Source organism: Phacochoerus africanus, chromosome 7, assembly GCF_016906955.1.
Source record: "Phacochoerus africanus isolate WHEZ1 chromosome 7, ROS_Pafr_v1, whole genome shotgun sequence".
Lineage (NCBI taxonomy): Eukaryota > Metazoa > Chordata > Mammalia > Artiodactyla > Suidae > Phacochoerus > Phacochoerus africanus.
The window spans coordinates 25,375,888-25,395,294 of record NC_062550.1 but is presented as its reverse complement, the minus strand read 5'-3'; the positions used below and the strand labels follow the sequence as shown (position 1 = coordinate 25,395,294).

Below are 19,407 nucleotides of genomic sequence, written 5' to 3'. Positions count from 1 at the left end.
AGCGAGTCTCGCTTCCGCGGCTTTTTTGTGGGTTCTCGGAAATCAGCTGTTTCAGTCCTGCGCTGTTCTTTTAGTTGGACACCTCCCTCCCGCAGACATGGGGCGGGGCTTACTTGAGAATGCCTACCAATCAATGCAGCTGGAGGAGTGGTTTAGGCTCCTCTTGTCCCGCCCCGCGGAGAGGGAGGAGTCGTGGTAGCGCCAATGAGCTCACAGCCTGGGGAAGAACTTGGCTGAATGGCAGCCAGTGTCAGGGTGCACAGCTGGGAACGGCGAGCTCCAGAGTTCAGCGGTTTACCCAAGCTTGCGGCAAGGGGGCGGGGCCGAGAGGCGGGCCGAAGTCGAGGGCGGCGCGGGAGGCCCTGGTACTGGCGCTCACTCTGGGGACCGGAAGCCTGAACCCGAGCTGTTGCATAGAGCAGGGGCTGAGACCCTAACAAGGTATGGACCCTCAGAGGGCGCGCGGGGGTGTGGGTGGAGGCATGAGTTTCTTCCTATGTAGGGAGGCAGGCCCCGGCATGTACGTCCCGGAGGGGTCGGACTCTGTCCCCAGGTTGAAGTGGGAGCTGTCAGCTACTTCATCCTCCTGTCCAACCTAGATCCCCAACCCTAACTCCCCCTTCCCAAAATACCCCTGCAACTTCCGAGACCCAAAACCTGGCATCAGTTGCATTGGTTCATTGTCTTAGCCAAACCTTTTACATTCTGGTCTGTGTTATTTTTGATCCTCATCAAACAAACACTCCAATGTCTAAAGGTATAATCCTTATTTGTTAATGTTAAGATACAGAAAGGTGAACCGATTTACCTAAGGTCACACAATTCATTTCAGAAAAGCTTATTGAGCAGGAAATAGGCACCTAAAAGAGTGACAGATTACTGGAGAAAAAAAGAGTTTACAGCCCTTAACCTCAGTGTTTGTAACCAATTTGGGAAGACCAGATATTTGGGGTTTGTTTTTCATATTTAAGCCTTAGGGTTTACTTGCCACCTTTCTAATACCAGCTTTCTAATACCAGCTGATATGTTTTTTTGGGAACTGGGGTCTCATCTTTGTTTTTGGAAGCAATACCAGTACACAGTTTAAGAAGTCAAGTACCACCAAAGGGTAAATGAAATGAAAAATAGGAGCCTCTGCCCAATCCTTTCCTTACCCTGTTCCTACTGCCCAGTAGAAAGGCAGCTCATGAATATTCATACTGGTGGAAAAGAATCTCTCCACCCCAAGCATTTGATTCGTAGAAAAATCATGTGACCTTTTTTTAGACCACAAATGTGGGTGTTGATTCTTTTTTTGTTAGGCTCAGGCAGTAATAAGTTTTGATTTCCTAACAGACAGATGGCAGTGGGCAGGGAAAGGTACAGAGAAAGATTCTTTTTCCTTACCCAGCATGTTTGGTGACAGGCAAAACCCACTTTTGAGTGAAATGTCTCACAGAGTTGATACTCTACATGAAGAATTGAAGATTGACAAAGATCATCATAAAAGTGTCACAATCTTAGGGGTTGAGTTATGCTTTGCATAGTGTTTAAGCATCTTTTAGAATGGAGCTCCTCCTTCCAACATGGAGAGCAGTTTATAGCATGTACCTTATCTCCAAGGAGGTTTCAGCCCCTGATAAAGCTTTGGGGCCAGCAGGGTAATGCTGAGATAAATACTTAGACTGACCTTTAAATGCTCCAGCATAAATGAATACAAACACAGACAAATAAATTTAAAATAAATTCATTGAAGGAAATAGATGAAATAAAGCTCATATTCAATGTTTCGGAGTTCCTGTTGTGGCTCAGTGAGTTAAGGACACCACATTGTCTCTGTGAGGATGCCGGTTCGATCCCTGCCCTCGTTCAGAGGGTTAAGAATCCCGTGTTGCTGTGGCTGTGGGGTAGGCTGGCAGCTGCAGCTGCAATTTGACTCCTGGCTGGGGAACTTCCATATGCCACAGGTGTGGCTGTAAAAAGAAGAAAAAAAAATTCAATGTTTGTTGAAGCTAAATGATGGGTAAATGGATGATCTTTGTACTATTCACTCTATTTTGTTTTATGTTTGAAAAGTACCATTGAAACAAAAAGGCTTACATATTGAAGCTCTTAAATAGTACTCCCTGAAAGAATGTGCACTAAATTGATAATAGAGGTTACTTATGGAGGGGAGGAGAAGGGACGAGGATTGGGAGTGGGGTTAATCTAGACTTTAATTTTTTTTCTGTATTTTTTCTTACCTGTATAATTAAAATGTTTTAAATTTATATAACAAATAATCATGAGGAGTTCCTGTTGTGGCTCAGTGGTAACAAACCCAACTAGTATCCATGAGGATATGGTTTGATCCCTGGCCCCACTCAGTGGGTTAAGGATCTGGCATTGCCATAAGCTGTGATGTAGGCCATGAATGTGGCTCAGATCTGGCATTGATGTGGCTGCGGCACAGGCCAGCAGCTGCAGCTCGGATTCAACCCCTTGCCTGGGAACTTCCATATGCCATAAGTGTGGCCCTAAAAAGCAAGAAAAAAAAATCATGAGACTGGATGATTTAATCCAACAAAATTTCCAACTGGGAACCTGCATCCTTCAGATTCAGAGGCCAAATGGCGCAGTGGGAGATGCTGCAGAATCTTGACAGCCCATTTCAGGATCAGCTGCACCAGCTCTACTCAGAGAGCCTCCTGCCAGTGGATGTTCGACAGTACTTAGCTGTCTGGATTGAAGACCAGAACTGGTGAGGCCTTCAGCCTCATCCCCTTGAGGGGGATGAGGAAAGTGGTTTCTTTCCTCTAAGTCTCCAGAATCCTGGAGACACTAAGGGAGGGAAGGGTTTGGAAGGCTTCAAGATAGTAGCAACCTGGGAGTTCCCATCGTGGCTAAGGAGTTAAGAGTGTGACTTATGGAGTTCCCGTCATGGCTAGCAGTTGACAAACCTGACTAGTATCCACAAGGGCATGGGTTCGATCCCTGGCCTTGCTCACAGGGTTGAGGATCTGGCGTGAGCTGGGGTGTAGGTCGCAGATATGACTCGAATCTGGTGTTGCTGTGGCTGTGGTGTAGGCCAGTGGCTTCAGCTCTGATTGGACCCCAGCCTGGAAACCTCCATATGCCGCAGGTTCGGCCCTAAAAAGACCAAAAAAAAAAAAGAAAAAAAGAGTGCAACTAGTATCCATGAGGATGAGGGTTCAATCCCTGGCTTCACTCAGTGGGTTAAAGGATCTGGCTTTGGAGTTCCCATCATGGCGCAGTGGTTAACAAATCCAACTAGGAACCATGAGGTTTCGGGTCGGTCCCTGGCCTTACTCAGTGGGTTAAGGATCCGGCATTGCTGTGAGCTGTGGTGTAGGTTGCAGATGTGGCTCAGATCCCGCATTGCTGTGGCTGTGGCATAGGCTGGCGGCTACAGCTCTGATTAGACCCCTAGCCTGGAAACTTCCATATGCCACGGGAAGCAGCCCTAGAAAAGGCAAAAAGACAAAATAAATAAATAAATAAAGGATCTGGCATTGCCACAAGCTGCAGCATAGGCTAGTTGCAGATGTGGCTCAGTTCTGGCATTGATTGCTGTAGCTGTGGTGTAGGCCCACAGCTGCAGCTCGGATTCAACCCCTAGCCTGGAACTTCCATTTGTTGCTGGTGCAGCCATTTGAAAAAAAAAAAAAAAAAAGATAGTAGCAGATCCTGCAGAGATACTAATCCTTGTCCTTCCTGGTCTCCAGGCAGGAAGCTGCACTGGGCAACGATGATTCCAAGGCTAACATGCTGTTCTTCCACTTCTTGGACCAACTGAACTATGACTGTGGCCCCTGTGGCCAGGACCCTGAGTGTTTGTTGCTACAGCACAACTTGCGAAAATTCTATCGGGACATTCAGGTACTTGGAGGAGCTGGGAATAACAAAATATGAATGGGAACTGAGCGTAGAGGAGTATGTTTTAGGGTATGGACCATGGAACAGGACCTGGAGGTTCAAAGGGCCAGGGAAAGATCTGGAGAAAAGGGGACAGAGTGTGGACTTGTGACTCTGGCAGAGAGATGGGCAGAGTCTAGGTGACCCTGTTCAGAAGAGGCTAGAATTTGGGACACCAGTGTTTCAAGGCTTGGGACCCTGAAGGAGTGCGAAATACTGAGGTCACTGGTGGGGAGGATCTGAGGTGGTAGTTCATTGATGGCAGTTGAGTTAAATCAATCCTTTCTCTTCCCCTATTGGCAGGCCATTCCACAGGGCCCTACTCGGTTGGCTGAGATGATATTTAATCTTCTTCTGGAAGAAAAAAGAATTTTGATCCAGGCTCAGAGGGCTCAGTTGGTGAGAACAATTTGGTGGTGATGTTGAAAGCTCTTGGATTAGAGAGGGACCATTCAAAGGACTCAGGAAATGTATCTCAGAACAAGATCCCTCCACATCCTATGGTATAATTTCAGGCTTGGATTTCAGGGGGGAAAGGACAGCGTTGAAATGTGCTCAGAACCTCTTATTTCAGGAGCAACAAGAGCCAGCCCTTGAAGCACCTGGGGAGAACCAGCAGCATGAGATTGAGTCCCGGATCCTGGAATTAAGGGCTATGATGGAGGTTGGTAGATGTGGCAATAGCCGGGGTGGGCAGGACTCAGCCTGCCTCTTCCCACAGAAGCAGCCTCATCTGGGTTTCATCTCCTCTGCAGAAGCTGGTGAAATCCATCAGCCAGCTGAAAGACCAGCAGGATATCTTTTGCTTTCGATATAAGATCAAGGCCTCAGGTAGGAAGTACATCGAGGGGTGGGAATAAGGTGCCTACTGGGAGGCCAAGGATAGACTAGAGCAGAAGGGAAAAGCTCCAGTAAGCAATACTCACCTTTGGCTACATCTCAGTGGTTATGGTCCTGCTACCATTGCAAAGCAGGAAGTGCCAGGCTATATTGCAGAGGTCAGGCTGGAGGTGTGGCTGAGCAACAGCTAGTGAATGTTGGAGGAGAGGCTTGGGAAACTGCCCTATCAGACTGAGTGGACTTCTGGTTCTAGCAAGACCATTCAGAATTCACGTGAAAGCCCAGAGGTGCCTGTGCGCTTTGCTTTCCCCTTCTTCTACCCCCTTCCTGACTCTCACTGAGGTCTGGGTTGGGAAGGAGCGGGGGAGGATCCCTAGATCTGAGTACTGTCTCACTCCTGCTCCTGCCATCCAGCGAAGACACACTCTTTGGACCCCCATCGGACCAGACAGGAGCAAGTTCTACAGGAAACTCTCAATGAACTGGACAAAAGGAGAAAGGTGGGAAGCAGAGGACAGAAGGAGTGGGCAGCAGGAAATTGGGGAAAAGGAGGCATCTGGGAGCCCTTGTCTCCTAGCCCAGGCTTCTTTGTCTCTTCATCCCTAGTTGGTTGGTGGCGGGTGATGGTGAGAAGCTCTTGGTACTCACTTTACATCTTTCTAGGAGGTGCTGGATGCCTCCAAGGCACTGCTAGGCCGATTAACTACCCTAATCGAGCTATTGCTGCCCAAGTTGGAGGAGTGGAAAGTCCAGCAGCAGAAAGCCTGCATTGGAGCCCCCATGGATGGAGAGTTGGAGCAGCTGGAGAAGTGGTGAGAGGCACCTGCCTGCCATCACGTTCACCCAGCCCTAATTCCTAACTACCCCCCTGTGCCTTGTAGGATATAATGCCCTGTATATGACAAGAAGTATTGCCCTCCTTAATCTCTGCTTCCCAGAATGAACCCAGCTCCCTTATCTGACTGCAGCTCTGCTCTGCTCTTCATTCTCACCACCCAGGGAGCCCAGAGCCCAGTCTTTGCTTTGGGGAAAGCAATGAATTAATCCATAATCCAGTTTCTCCTTCCTGTTTAATCACCTGAGAAATATCTTTTTAACTTTTTTTTAGTGCAAATAATGCCAAAAAAAAAAGAGAAAACTATCTATTACCTTATACCCAGATAGTTTCTATAATATCATTAAACAAAAATTGGGACTTCTCTGGTGCCTCAGTGGGTTAAGGATCTGGCATTGTCACTGCTGTCATGTAGATTCACTCTGTGGCCCAGGAACTTCCACATGCTGTGGATGTGGCCAACAAAGAAAGAAAGAAGAAAAAACTGAATCATACTGTTCATACTATTTTGAGACCTGTGGGTTTGTTTGTTTGTTTTATTTACCAGTATGCTATATTTACTTTTTTTTTCTTTGTCTTTTTGCCATTTCTTGGGCCGTTCCTGCAGCATATAGAGGTTCCCAGGCTAGGGGTCGAATCGGAGCTGTAGCCTCTGGCCTACGCCAGAGCCACAGCAACGCAGAATCTGAGCCACGTCTGCGACCTACACCACAGCTCACGGCAACGCTGGATCCTTAATCCACTGAGCAAGGCCAGGACCCGAACCGCATCCTCATGGTTCCTAGTTGGATTTGTTAACCACTGCGCCACGACAGGAACTCCTGTTATATTTACTTTTAATGGCTGTATCACAGCTCCCTTCATGGAAGTAATATAATTTAATGAACTATGTTTGAATGCTTAGGTTGTTTTTATTTTTTTTATTTTAACAATTTTATTCATTCATTCCTTTTTTTTTTTTTTTTTTTTTGCCACCCTGCAGCACATGGAGTTCCCCAGGCTAGGGATCAGATCCAAGCCACAGTTGCAGCAATACCAGATCCTTAACCTCCTGTGCTGGGTGGGGGATAGAACCTGCATCCCAGTGATCCCAAGATGCCACCACAGTGGGAACTCCCATCCATTCATTTATTTATTTTTTGGTCACACCCACAGCTAGCATGCAACCAGGCCAGGGATCAGACCTGAGCCATAGCAGGGGCCCAAACTGCTACAGTGACAACACAGGATCCTTAACCCATTGCACTGCAGGGGAATTCCTAAGTTGTCTTTAATTTCTTGCTATTGTTTTCCAGTAAACTATTTTATATTAATTTTATTGTGACAGAAAAAATAACTAAAGTATCCTTCAGCATATTTGAGAGATAACTATTATTTAAATATTTTCTCATGAGAAAATTTATTATAATTTAAACTATTAAAAATGTAGGGAGTTCCCATTGTGGCGCCTCGGAAACGAATCCAGCTGTATCCATGAGGATGCAGGTTCGATCCCTGGCCTCACTCAGTGGGTTGGCAATCTGGCGTTGCTGTGAGCTGTGGTGTAGGTCACAGATGAAGCTCAGATCCTGTGTTGCTATGGCTGTGGTGTCGGCTGGCGGCTGTGGTGTCGGCTGGCAGCTGTAGCTTCAATTCGACCCCTAACCTGGGAACTTCCATATGCCACAAGTGCAGCCATGAAAAGAAAAAAAAAGTTTTTGTTATGTTAAATATTTCACATGTGAAAGTAGCTTTGATTTTCATTCCCTGAATTATGAATAATGTTGAATAATCGTGCATATGTTTCCTGGATTCTTTTTGTGTGTGTCCTAATCAATTTCTGACTGTCCACCTAGTTAAAGAGGAGCTCTTGGAGCCTGTTTGAGGATTCTAGGAAACTCATGGAGTCTCTGTTCCTTGGATTCTCTCACCCAGGTTCACAGCTGAAGCAAAGCTATTGTTTCACCTGCGGCAGCTGCTGAAGGAGCTGAAGGGATTGAGTAGCGTGGTTAAATATGAGGAGGACCTTCTGTTCAAAGGGGTGGACCTGCTGAAGGCCCAGGTCACAGAGCTGCTACAGCGCCTGCTCCACAGGTCTAGAGGCCAGGGAAGGACCTTGAGGGAGGCCAGAGGGAGGGAACAAGGAGAGCCATTCTTACAGATACTGACCTGTATAGATTCTGTCCACATCTCTCTCCCCAGAGCCTTTATAGTAGAAACCCAGCCCTGTATGCCTCAAACTCCACATCGACCCCTCATCCTCAAGACTGGGAGCAAGTTCACTGTCCGAACAAGGTTGGCATTTCAGAATCATTCCTGCTTCCTTTTTCTAGCCCTGGCACTGTTTGCTTTCTGGCTTTACAGATCTCCCCACTCCTGGCTGTTTCTTCTCTCTTTCCCCCCTCAATCCACTTATTCTAATCTCCTCCCTTATCTTTTTCAAGATAAGGTTTATCCAAGGGGGTTGAGGTTGACCACTTTCCCCCATCCACCTCCCTCCCCTGCAGGCTGCTGGTGAGACTCCAGGAAGGCAATGAGTCACTGACTGCAGAAGTCTCCATTGACAGGTAAGTTGGGCAGGGAAGGATGGGACCAAGGGGTGGCCAGGACATGGGTGGTGAGGTGGAAGAGACACCTATTCTTCATGGTAGGGCCCTGCGCCTGTGTTCTTCCCCCTTCCATTCCTACCTCATAGAAGTAGCTCATCCCTTTTGTGGAGTACTTCCTATGTGATATGTAGCTTGTCAGGTACCCAATTTAATTGTCATAGGAACCCCATGAGTTAGGTACTATCAATGCACTGTTCAAATATGAGAAAACAAGTTCAGAGAATTTATGTCTCTAGTGCAAGGCCACATAGCTGATAAGCTGTAGATTTGGGTTTGAACCCAGGTCTGTCTGATCCTGAAGACTAAAATCCTAACATCTGTACTATTTTGCTTCCCAGTGATTTTTTTTTTTTTTAATTTCTTTGCAGGAATCCTCCCAAATCACAAGGGTAGGTGCCTGATGGGGACATTGCAAACATTTGTGCAGTGCGTGACCTGCACAACCACATGTGGCAACCCTGTCAGGGCTGCAAACAATGAGGAGATTGATTTGGGTGGTGTATGGACAGAGGGAGAAGGGGATGTCTGAAATGAGGTGGAACTTTCAGAGCTCCTGTCGTGGCTCAGAGGTAACGAACCTGACTAGTATCCATGAGGTTGAGGGTTTGACGTTCCCTGGCCTCCCTCAGAGGGTCAGGGATCCGGCGTTGCTATGAGCTGCTGTGTAGGTTGCAGACAAAGATCAGATCTGGTGTTGCTGTGGCTGTGGTGTAGGCTAGCAGCTGCAGCTCTGATTTGACCCCTAGCCTGGGAACTTCCATATGTTGCGGGTATGGCTATAAAGAGACAAAAATAGAAAAAAAAAATGAAGTGGAACTTTTGTCATTTTCCTGCTGAGTTTTTAGAATAACTGCTCCTGATCTCCATATATCTTCTTCCTCCTGGAATAGTTTCCGGAAGTTCAACATTCTGACCTCTAACCGGAAGACTTTGACCCCTGAGAAAGGGCAGAGTCAGGGCTTAATATGGGACTTCGGCTATCTGGTAAGAAGAGATGGTATTGGAGTTCCCTAATAGCTCAGTGGGTTAAGGATCTGGCATTGTCATTGCTGTGGCGCGGGTTCAAGGCCTGGTCTGGGAACTTCTGCATGCTGTGGGTGTGGCCAGGAAAAAAAAAAGAGGGAGATGGTATCTTAAGCTTTGTGGTCCAGTGTAACAGGCTGAGTGTAGTTCCTGGGCCTTGGAAAATCCTAAGGGCAAAGCAGGGGTTCCAGGGAACCTGGGGTCCCTGCTCTGGCATTGTCTCTCCTCTGTAATTTACAGACGCTGATGGAGCAGCGTTCAGGTGGTGCAGGAAAGGGCAACAATAAGGTGAGGGCAACAACAGAGCGGAGGTGGGGGGGAGAGGAGGTAGGAGGAACTTGCGGAAGGGCACTCTGATCACTGCAGCTTCTGCTTTCCCAGGGGCCACTGGGCGTGACAGAGGAACTACACATAATCAGCTTCACCGTCAAATACACCTACCAGGGTCTGAAGCAGGAACTGACAGTGAGTGAAAAACAAGCGCATTGGGGGAGGACACCAGGAGGGGTTAAGCAAAAGCCTCTTGGGTGGGATGTTATCTGGCCCTTATCAGGTGTCTGCAGCTAAAAACATCACATCCCCTCTTCTGTGATTCCTGTCTCCTCCCCAGACGGACACCCTCCCTGTGGTGATCATTTCTAACATGAACCAACTCTCAATTGCCTGGGCTTCAGTTCTCTGGTTCAATCTGCTCAGCTCAGACCCCCAGGTAGGAGGCGCGGCCAACAGGTGAAGGGTGGCCAGGTGGGGCATGGAAGCTTGGTACCAGGGCACTGCTTCTGAGCCACCCTGTCCCATTCCACCTCTGCAGAATCAGCAGTTCTTCTCCAGCCCCCCCAAGGCCCCCTGGAACTTGCTGGGCCCTGCTCTCAGTTGGCAGTTCTCCTCCCACGTTGGCCGAGGCCTCAACTCAGACCAACTAGGCATGCTGAGGGACAAACTGTTTGGTACAGACCTCCTTCTTTTCTCTTTCCCCAGCCTCAGCCTGCCCCTGTCCTGTCCGTCTTTTCCTTTCTGTCCCAGGGCCCTTGGCCCCACCTCCTTCTGTCCTCTGAACTGTCTGTCTGCTCCCAGGGCAGAACTCCAGCACTGAGGGTCTGTCATTGTCCTGGGCTGACTTCATTAAGGTAACTCCCTGCATCCCGTGCAGTTAAACCTTGCCCCCGCACCCCCCCCTCCCCGTGCCCATCCAATTACTAGTCCTTTTCCCGTCACTCCTTCCCCACAGCCAGGGCAACTCCACATCTCTTCCCGTCTTTCCATTTCTCCCCCAGCGAGAGAGCCCTCCTGGCAAGCTACCATTCTGGACATGGCTGGACAAAATTCTGGACCTGGTACATGACCATCTGAAGGATCTCTGGAAAGATGGGTAGGGCTTTGGTCAGCCTCTCTCTCGCTCCATCCCTCTACCCCCACCCCACCTCCACCCCCATCCCCACCCTTGCCCAGGCCCAATGGCCTTTCTGGGGCTTGAGAGTGGACTCTGTGCGCCCTCATGTGGCAAATAGGGAAGAAAGCAAAAGCCAGTGCAAGGTCACAGCCCCCTCACGTTTGCAGTAATAGTTTCAAAACCAAAACCAGTATCTGTCAAACATCCATGGTGTCCCAGAGCCTACTGGGTGCTCTTTTTTTTTTTTTTTTTTTGGTCTTTTTAGGGCCATACTAGCGGTATATGGAGGTTCCCAAGCTAGGGATAAAATGGAACTGCAGCTGCCAGCCTACGCCACAGCCACGGCAACACAAGATCCGAGCCGCATCTGCGACCTACACCACAGCTCACAGCAAACGCTGGATCCTTAACCCACTGAGCGAGGCCAGGGATTGAACCCGCGTCCTTATAGATATTAGTTGGGTTGGTTAACTGCTAAGTCATGATAGGAACTTCTACTGGGTGCTCTTTATGAATTCTCTCATGCAGTCCTTATAACCCTGTGATGGGTGTTGCCACCCTCTAGTGAAGAAATGAGGCTCAGAGAGGTTAAAGGATTATGGAGGAGGTGGGGGGCAAGCGGAGCAGAGTTGAGATTCAAACCTTCGAACCCAGGCCTGTCTGACCCCACGCCCATGCTTTCCACCACACTGCCTGCCCATTCGTGCAGCGCTTTGCCTCTCTTGTACAAGGGGCTTTTCATCCATGTGACCTCACTGAAGCTTCACACCTCTTCTAGCCCTGGCACGTGGGTATTGTTAGTAAAGTGGAGTTGGCCCACATGGAAGAGATTGTAGCAGTTGGACAGAGCCAGGGTGCAAACCTGGCACTCTCTCCCTAATACAAGGGGAGCGGGGAGGCAGGAGGGACTCACAGTGGCTCTCTGTGCCGCAGACACATCATGGGCTTTGTGAGCCGGAGCCAGGAGCGCCGGCTGCTGAAGAAGACCATCTCTGGCACCTTTCTGCTCCGCTTCAGTGAAACACTGGAAGGGGGCATTACCTGCTCCTGGGTGGAACACCAAGATGACGGTCAGCTGCTCTGCCCTGCCATTCCCATAGCCTCTCCTTTCTGCCCCTCTGCCTCCCTTTGGTTTCCCCGGCTCCATCCTGAATCCCTCGGCAGGTGTGGGGTTGGGTGGCCAGGATGGGGAGCACCCAGGCCCAGCCTCTTCCCTCAAGCCTGCCTGTTCCTACATCCACTCTCCAGACAAGGTGCTCATCTACTCCTTGCAACCCTTCACCAAGGAGGTGCTGCAGTCCCTCCCACTGACCAAAATCATCAGCCAGTACCAGCTGCTCACCGAGGAGAACATTCCTGAGAACCCACTGCGCTTCCTCTACCCCCGAATCCCCCGGGACGAGGCTTTTGGGTGCTACAACCAGGAGAAAGGTGAGGATTGTTGACAGACAGGGATCACAGGCATCCACAAGTCCAGCTCCTCCATTCAACAAGGGAAAACTGATAGCCAAAAAAGTTAAGGGATTTGTCTCTGGGATATGGCTAGGTAGTAGGGAGACATGACTGTAGGGGCCATCTGCACTAGGGGACCTTGGGGCTTTGCATCCAATCCACTGACCTCCCCCGCTTCCTGTGTCTGTCCCCCAAAGCTAATCTCCAGGAACGGAAGAAATACCTGAAACATAAGCTCATCGTGGTCTCTAACAGGTGAGATACGAACTCTGCTCATCTTCCCTAACCCTTTTTGGCTGCTATCATGACCCAGACCTGCCCAATTCCAGTCTTTCTGGCCTTCTCTCCTACTGACCCCCACTCGTCAGCCCTCCAGATTTTTTTCTGCTCTTCTAGTCTCTTTCCTCTCTCTTTTCCTGCTGCCATCCTTGGGTTGTCTCCCAGGGGTTCCCTGATAATGATAGGCATAATCACTGATGATAGTGGGCATGATACTAGATTTTTTGTGCGTGGCCACACCCACAGCATATGGAAGTTCCTAGGCCAGGGAACTAATCTGGCGTAGGTCACAGCTAAGGCAACACTGGATCCTAACCTGCTGCACCACAGTGGGGACTATGGTATTAGTTTTTTTTTTTTTAGGACATAAAAAAATTTTTAATCCTTGGAGTTCCCTTGCGGTGTAGTGAATTAAGGATCTGGTCTTATCACTGCAATGGCTTGGTCGCTGCTGTAGCGTGGGTTCTATCCCTGGCCCATGAACTTCTACATGCCATGGGAGGGGCCAAACAAATACATAACTTTAATAAATTTAATCTTTTTGAGAACTTTTCTGAGTCAGTAATAATATTCACATTTAATGAACACTTATTATATGTCAGGCACTGGGATAAATGCTGTGTGTTCATTTTCTCATTTATTGAATCTTTGTAATAGTCCTATGAGCCAGAAGACACTGTTATTACTGATTTCTTTTTTTTTTTTCCCCCTGTGTTTTTGCCTTTTTCTAGGGCCGCTCCCACTGCTTATGGAGGTTCTCAGGCTAGGGGTCCAATCGGAGCTGTAGCCACTGGCCTACGCCAGAGCCACAGCAAGGGGGGATCTGAGCCACATCTGTGACCTACATCACAGCTCATGGCAATGCCAGATCCTTAACCCAATGAGCGAGGCCAGGGATCAGACCCGCAGCCTCATGGTTCCTAGTCAGATTCCTTAACCACTGTGCCATGACGGGAACTCCATGTTATCACTGTTTTCACCTGAGGAACCTGAGGTTTAGTATGGTGAAGTGACATGTGTCAGGTACATGGCTAATCGCTGTCAAATTCTAAAGCTCTGCTTTTAAACCATCCTACTGCCTCTCAAGTATTAATGAGGTATTGTTGTTCCCTTTTCACAAATGATAAATCTGAAGCTCAGAGAGGTTAGGTCACTTTGCCTAAGGTCACCCAACTAGTAAATGATAGGATTCAAACTTTGGTAAGCCCGACTCCAAAGACCTCGTTCTTAAACCCTCTGCTTTGTTGCCTTTTTAGACTAGAGAGATAGCCTCTGATTCCCCACTTTACCTAAACAACTGAGCCCTTGTCCTTTGTCTGTATTGCGGTATCCAGACAGGTGGATGAGCTGCAACAACCGCCGGAGCTTAAGCTAGAGCCAGATCTGGAGTCATTAGAGCTGGATCTGGGGTTGGCGCCAGGGCCAGAGCCAGGGATAGGCCTGGACTTAGAGCCACTGCTGGAGGCAGGGCTGGACCTGGGGCCAGAACTGGAACCCATGCTGCAGTCCACTCTGGAGCCTGTGCTGGAGCCCATACTAGATGAGGTATTGCAGGGAGTCCCAGAGCCAAACCTGGGACCAGAACTGAAGCTGGAGCCTATTCTAGAGTCTGTTTCACAGCCAGTGCCAGAGCCGGATTTGCCCCATGATCTGAGGCACTTGAACACTGACGAAATGCAAAGTAAGTGATGAGAGGGGACACATTCCCTTTCCCAACTCAGCTTCCTCACCCACCACAGAAATAGACTGAGCTCTAAGCTCCTCATTGGAGAGAGGCTGATTTCCCTGATTCCTTTTATTAGGAAATGTACACACCTCCCCTACCCCACCTAAGTGCCCCCTCTGGCCCTATCTAGCCCTCTTGCTGCCCTCCTCTCTTACTTCCCCTGCTGGTGTGGGAACTCCTTGTCTAAGATCAGGACCTGACTTCTTTCTCTGACTATCCAGTCTTCAGAAACAGCATGAGGATTGAAGAAATCATGCCAAATGGTGACCCACTGTTGGCTAGCCAGAACACCAACGTGGATGAAGCTTGTGTCTTCCACCAGAGCCATTTCTACACGGATGGGCCCTTGATTCCTTCTGACTACTAGGAACTATATTTCCTCTGTTCTATCCATATATCTTGCCCCTCCTACTCCTCACAGCGTGATGTTGTTCTCCAAGGATGGGAAATCAGTGCCCCTTCTAAACTGGGTTAACCCTGGGATTTGGAGTGAGAGGTAGAAGCATAACATGGGTAAGGAAGAGGTGCCAGTGAATTAGAACAGATGTTGGCTGTAGCTCCAACTAGGAGCCCAGAGGCTGCCTGCTGTGCTGGGAGATATAGGCATTCGGGGGCAGGCCAGGGCAGTTAGAAGGCACTTGGGGGGTTCAGGGAAGTGGCTTCTTTCCAGGATGAAAGGATTTCCAATATTTTAGTACCTGACAAGGTTAACTTGGTGCCCACTTCATCTTCCTGGAATGCTTTTCTGCTCAAAACAGCTGTGACTTCTGATCCTGCAGTGATTTGGGACTCTGTCTTTGGTCAAATACATTCTTGGCCCGGAAAGCAAGGGAGAAATCTCTGGGTCATGGAGTAAGAAAGGACCACACTTAGGAGCCCCACTTCCCAACTGCAACCCCTTGTAATCTCATTCAGCTTGCTTAGGCATGTAGGGATTAAGGCCAAAAAGATCCCAATTACGCTATATACCAGGGGATCATGAGGAAAGATCTCTCTCTGCCATAGCCCTGCAGAGTAGAAGGATACATTTTGTAGTCCTTTGGCCCTATTTTTCCATTCTATTTCTTTTTCCCAACAAACCTAGAAATTAGACTTAGATATCCACATAAATAAGTCTTTATTGAAAAACATCATAATTCAGTATAAATATAATAAATAATCCTCCTTCCCAAACTGCTGCTATGGATAAATAATCCCCAAATTTCCCTTGCCATCTAATAAATATTCAACCTTGTCCTAGGTCAGCATCATAAATCAGTCAGTGTAGGTAAGTTTTCAACAGAGCAAGTCCCATTAAAATTAATGGACTGATGAACTTGTTGGCTCATAGCTTCATTTTAGCATTGCTGAGCCATGGAGGTCTTGGTGTCATCCTTAAGCTGCTGGCTTTACTGGCTCAGAGTTGCTGCTCCATGGGCAAAGACCCGGGCAGCTACAGCCACAAAGGCCTGGAGGCTGCGAAGGATCTTGAGGCGGAGAAGGAGGCGTTGCCAGGGCTGGCTGGGACTGGGGCTTGGCGTCTGCTCAGTCTCCCAGTGGTGACCCTCGGGCTGAAAGGACACAGGACACTAGTAGAGAGGATCCTTCACCCCCCAGGCACTGTCTCTGACACCTGCAAGCCACCCCCCGCTCCAGGCCCCTAGTTCATACCTGCAAGAGTTGCCTGAGGCCCAGTAGGGAGGCGTGAAGCTGGCCCACAGAGCCATCAGGGTGTAGAGAAGGCTCCCCTGTGAAAATGTCTGAGCCCAGGAGCTTCTCATAAAAAACCAGGCCTTGGTGGATCCTTTGCAAGCAGGACTGGGGAGAAAAGGCAGTGAAAGAAAAATACCTTCTAATTACTGCATCTGCTGAAGACCCATCTGATTCTTGCCATTCCTAGACACAGCTATGATGTGAATGTTTGCATTCCCACAAAATTCATACATTGAAACTCTGGCCCCCAGTGTGATGGTATTAGGAGGTGGGGCCTTTGGGATGATTAGGTCATGAGGATGGAGGCCTCGTGAGAAGGATTATTGCTCTTATAAAAGAGACCCACAGGGAGTTTCCTTGTGGTGCAGCATGTTAAGGATCAAGTGTTGTCACTGCAGCAGCTCAGGGTGCTGCTGTGGCATGGGTTCAATCCCTGGCCCAGGAACATTCACATGCCGCAGGCATAGCCAAAAAACAATAATAGTAAATAAATGATAGATAGGTAGGTAGGTAGATAGATAGATAGAAGAGACCTACAGAACTTCCTAAAATACAAGAACTCTGCATCCTGGAAGAGGGACCTCAACTTTGCTGGCACTCTGATCTCAGATCTCCACTCTCCAGAACTGAGAAATAAATGTCTGTTTATAAACTACCCAGTCTGTGGTTTGTTATTTTAGCAGGTTGAATGGACAAAGACAGAAGTTTTCCCAAGTCACTTTGGGGTCCAGTTCTGTCCCCAGTCCCCTCTTCCTTGTGGCCCAGCCTCATCTTAGTACCTGACTGTTGTCCCTGAGTCCCTGAGGATCACAGCCATCCCCGCACTGGATATGGGGGACTTCACTTGTAGTCTCATCATCTCCCTCTTCTCTTGGTAGATCCTGGAATGGAAGAGGGGTGGGAAGAGTGAAGAAATAAGTACCTTCAAACCCCACCCGGATCCTCAGGCAGTGACTCTCCCTAGAACCCTGCTTCCCGTCCTCTCTTACCTCCTGATGGCCTTTAACCCTCCAGCTTCCACCCCAGGCCTCAGTCTCCCACTGCAGCCTTGGAGAGCTTAGATAGGCTTCTGTTTGGTCCCAGAGGTTGCCACTCACCACATGTCCCATTGGTAGATGTGCAGTCCAGGCCAGCGTGCAGAGCTGCTGTGAGAGCTGCTGGCCTTGAGCCCAAGCAGGGCTGCTGCCCTCAGGCACAGCCCGGCCCTGAGAGGTCCAGGGCAGTAGCAGCAGCAGCAGCAGCAGCATCACAGCTCTGCTTCCCAGCATCTCTTTGCCTGCTTTTCAGATCTGGCTGGTTCCGTGCCTTTCAGTCCCTGTGGAGTCTCTGTCACTTCTTGCTCTGAGCCTGTTCTGCGCACCTCTGGTTTGGATCCCTCTGTTGTTCACCGAGTTTCTGAGCTGCTTCCTGTAGATTTTCTCTTGTCTCTGAGTCTCTTTTTAAGGTCCCTGCATCGTAAAACCCGCCCTTTATACTAGCAGGTGACTCACAGCAGGTGGGATTCCCCTCCCTGCATCATCCCCCTCCGTGGAGAGCCCAGGTAAGCAGCCTCAGTTCCAGGGGAAATGAGTCGTGTGGTTGCTGTGGCTGGAGGCCTGGGATGGGACTTGTGTGTAATGCTCTCCAGGAATCAAAGTGGCTGTGGAAAAGGGTAGGGGTGGGTGTAACAAATATTTAAATGAATCTAGTCTTAAGTTCCTTCCTGTTTAACCTTTCCCACATCTTTTTGCCTCCAGAGCGATATCTTCCCTCCCTTCAAAACTAATTTCCTCATCTCCTCCTGCCTGAGTAAAAACCAAAACAGAAGCATGCATTCATCTCTTAATAGGATGGTTAGCCGAGTTTGGAATGAAGTTTGGTCCCCACCTGATGCCCTCAATCTAAGAATAAGGGGGCTTTTTCTTCTCTATTGGGAACATTTTGATTTCCACTGGGAGAGAATGGATATGAAAGCACTTTGTGAACTATGAAGCCACATAAGTTCAGTACAAGGTATTATTTTTCCCTCACCTCAGGCCTCACTTTGGAGGATAGGAGGGCTATGGGAGGGTGAGAGCTGTTGCTAAGAACCATCTGACTGCTCAACTTTAGTGGCCCAAATTTCATGGGCTCTGTGGAATTCAGGTGATTTGGGGTGGGGGGGGGCGCACCAGTATAAGCCAAGGCTAGAAATCCAACTGAGTCATTCCAGTACCCAGCCCCTTCCCCCTGGCTAGAAGTCCAGGAGTCCTGGGTGGTTGAAGGTGCACAATGTCAGTGACCCCGGCTCAGTCCTTCAGCCTGTTGCATCCGTGGGTAAAATCCGCTGATACTGATTTCATCACCATCCCTGATGCAACATTAAGTGAAACAGCTGAGACTGTGAGGTTGGGCGTGGGTGTGGAGGGTGGTCCAAATCTGGGACTGCCCCAACCCCAGTGGAGGGTCCCAGGACAATTTGGACGTCAGAATGAGGCCATGGATGACCACACAGATAGCTCCCAAAGCCTTCCCAACAGCTTGATCCTTTTTCTCTGAAAAACTTACCCTTGACAGAGGTCTCCCTTCCCTTAGGACTATTCAGAACTGCCCAATGAAACTCCAGATTCAAATATGACTCTGTGGTAAATCCATCCTTTAGATAAAACATTTCCAGCATCAGAGAGATTACCTCAGTTTGAAGGAGAAATGGTTTGCCTTTCTTTACATCGGTGGATACACATGGAATAAGGAAATTGGGGTTGGGTGGGGGTAGGAGAGCTCACCTCAGGTTTGTATAATGTGTCCCATGCTTTTCCCACCTCTGGTTCCCATTCTGGGAGCCCTTTAGGATAGGAGATGGAAGGTGAAAAGGAGGAGGAGGAAGTGGAGCCCTGGGGGATGGGATGAGAGGGACAAGGGTGAGTTGGAGGCACGGGGCTTTGTTTCACTTCCTGGTGCTTCGGGAGTTGGATAGGAAGCAAGGTTGGCGGGGCAATTGTGGGACTGTTCTGTGACAGGAACTACTTCCAGGACTAGATCTGACCTGGAGCTGCAAGGAGCCCTTGACGTCAGCAGGACCTCAACCGTTATGCAAACTACATTGACAAGACACTCCCAAGCAGGCCTTTCCAGTTGGATCCCCAGATGCCAAATCCAGTTGAAGTTTCCCCAATTGGTTAATAATGACGGCTTATCTCACTTTAAGCCAGGTACTTGATTTAAGCACTTTTCATGAATTAAAATCATTTATTTCCCATAACCCAACAAGGTATTATTATCCCCATATTACAGATGAGGAAACTGAGGTGCAGAGGTAAGTAACTTGCCTAAGACCACAGAGTGGTTCTCCAACTAACTGGACAGAATTATAGTGCAGACTTCAGGTCCTGCATTCTCAGTTGTTCCATTCTAATGGACACTGTGAAGCAGACACTGAACACCTTAAAAAAAGTAGCTTATTTCTTTATTTAGTCTTTTTAGGGCCACACACATGGCATATGGAACTTCCTGGGCTAGGGGTCGAATCTGAGCTGCAGTTGCCAGCCTGCACCACTGCCATAGCAACACCAGATCCAAGCTTTGTCTGTGACCTACACCACAGCTGGAGGCAACGCTGGATCTTTAACACTCTGAATGGGGCCAAGGGATTGAAACTGCATCCTCATGGATACTCGTCCTGTTCATTTCCACTGAACCGCAATGGGAACTACTAAAGTAGACCATTTAA

At 48.7% G+C, this 19,407-nt stretch overlaps 2 protein-coding genes across 2 annotated transcripts; one reads left to right on the top strand and one right to left on the bottom strand.

Moving 5' to 3' along the window:
* Positions 1-290: 290 nt before the first annotated feature.
* STAT2 (signal transducer and activator of transcription 2) lies at positions 291-16,374 on the top strand. Its single transcript, XM_047786938.1, has 24 exons — positions 291-441; positions 2,576-2,719; positions 3,705-3,858; positions 4,198-4,293; positions 4,469-4,558; positions 4,650-4,725; positions 5,149-5,234; positions 5,398-5,546; positions 7,484-7,642; positions 7,751-7,843; positions 8,056-8,115; positions 8,526-8,546; positions 9,048-9,141; positions 9,421-9,468; positions 9,562-9,645; positions 9,791-9,889; positions 9,992-10,127; positions 10,255-10,307; positions 10,455-10,549; positions 11,504-11,640; positions 11,819-12,001; positions 12,220-12,277; positions 13,636-13,982; positions 14,249-16,374. The coding sequence occupies exons 2-24, from the start codon at positions 2,589-2,591 to the stop codon at positions 14,392-14,394; spliced, it is 2,595 nt and encodes an 864-aa protein (XP_047642894.1). The 5' UTR covers positions 291-441; positions 2,576-2,588; the 3' UTR covers positions 14,395-16,374.
* On the bottom strand, positions 15,128-18,929 carry IL23A (interleukin 23 subunit alpha). The gene is made up of 4 exons (XM_047786939.1): positions 16,817-18,929; positions 16,499-16,600; positions 15,678-15,824; positions 15,128-15,577 (listed from the first exon to the last, which is right to left on the bottom strand). The coding sequence occupies exons 1-4, from the start codon at positions 16,985-16,987 to the stop codon at positions 15,416-15,418; spliced, it is 582 nt and encodes a 193-aa protein (XP_047642895.1). The 5' UTR covers positions 16,988-18,929; the 3' UTR covers positions 15,128-15,415.
* Between the last annotated feature and the right edge of the window lie 478 nt (positions 18,930-19,407).

What these genes read in the sequence shown, in the direction of transcription:
- STAT2 (XM_047786938.1), top strand. Translation starts at nt 2,589, where the DNA reads ATGGCGCAGTGGGAGATGCTGCAGAATCTTGACAGCCCATTTCAGGAT. An exon ending in AGGCTCAGAGGGCTCAGTTG is followed by an intron (nt 4,294 to 4,468) that starts GTGAGAACAATT and finishes CTCTTATTTCAG; the next exon opens with GAGCAACAAGAGCCAGCCCT. An exon ending in CAGGAAAGGGCAACAATAAG is followed by an intron (nt 9,469 to 9,561) that starts GTGAGGGCAACA and finishes CTGCTTTCCCAG; the next exon opens with GGGCCACTGGGCGTGACAGA.
- IL23A (XM_047786939.1), bottom strand. Translation starts at nt 16,987, where the DNA reads ATGCTGGGAAGCAGAGCTGTGATGCTGCTGCTGCTGCTGCTGCTACTG. An exon ending in GACTCAGGGACAACAGTCAG is followed by an intron (nt 15,825 to 16,498) that starts GTACTAAGATGA and finishes TTTTCTCCCCAG; the next exon opens with TCCTGCTTGCAAAGGATCCA. An exon ending in GCCTCAGGCAACTCTTGCAG is followed by an intron (nt 15,578 to 15,677) that starts GTATGAACTAGG and finishes GTGTCCTTTCAG; the next exon opens with CCCGAGGGTCACCACTGGGA.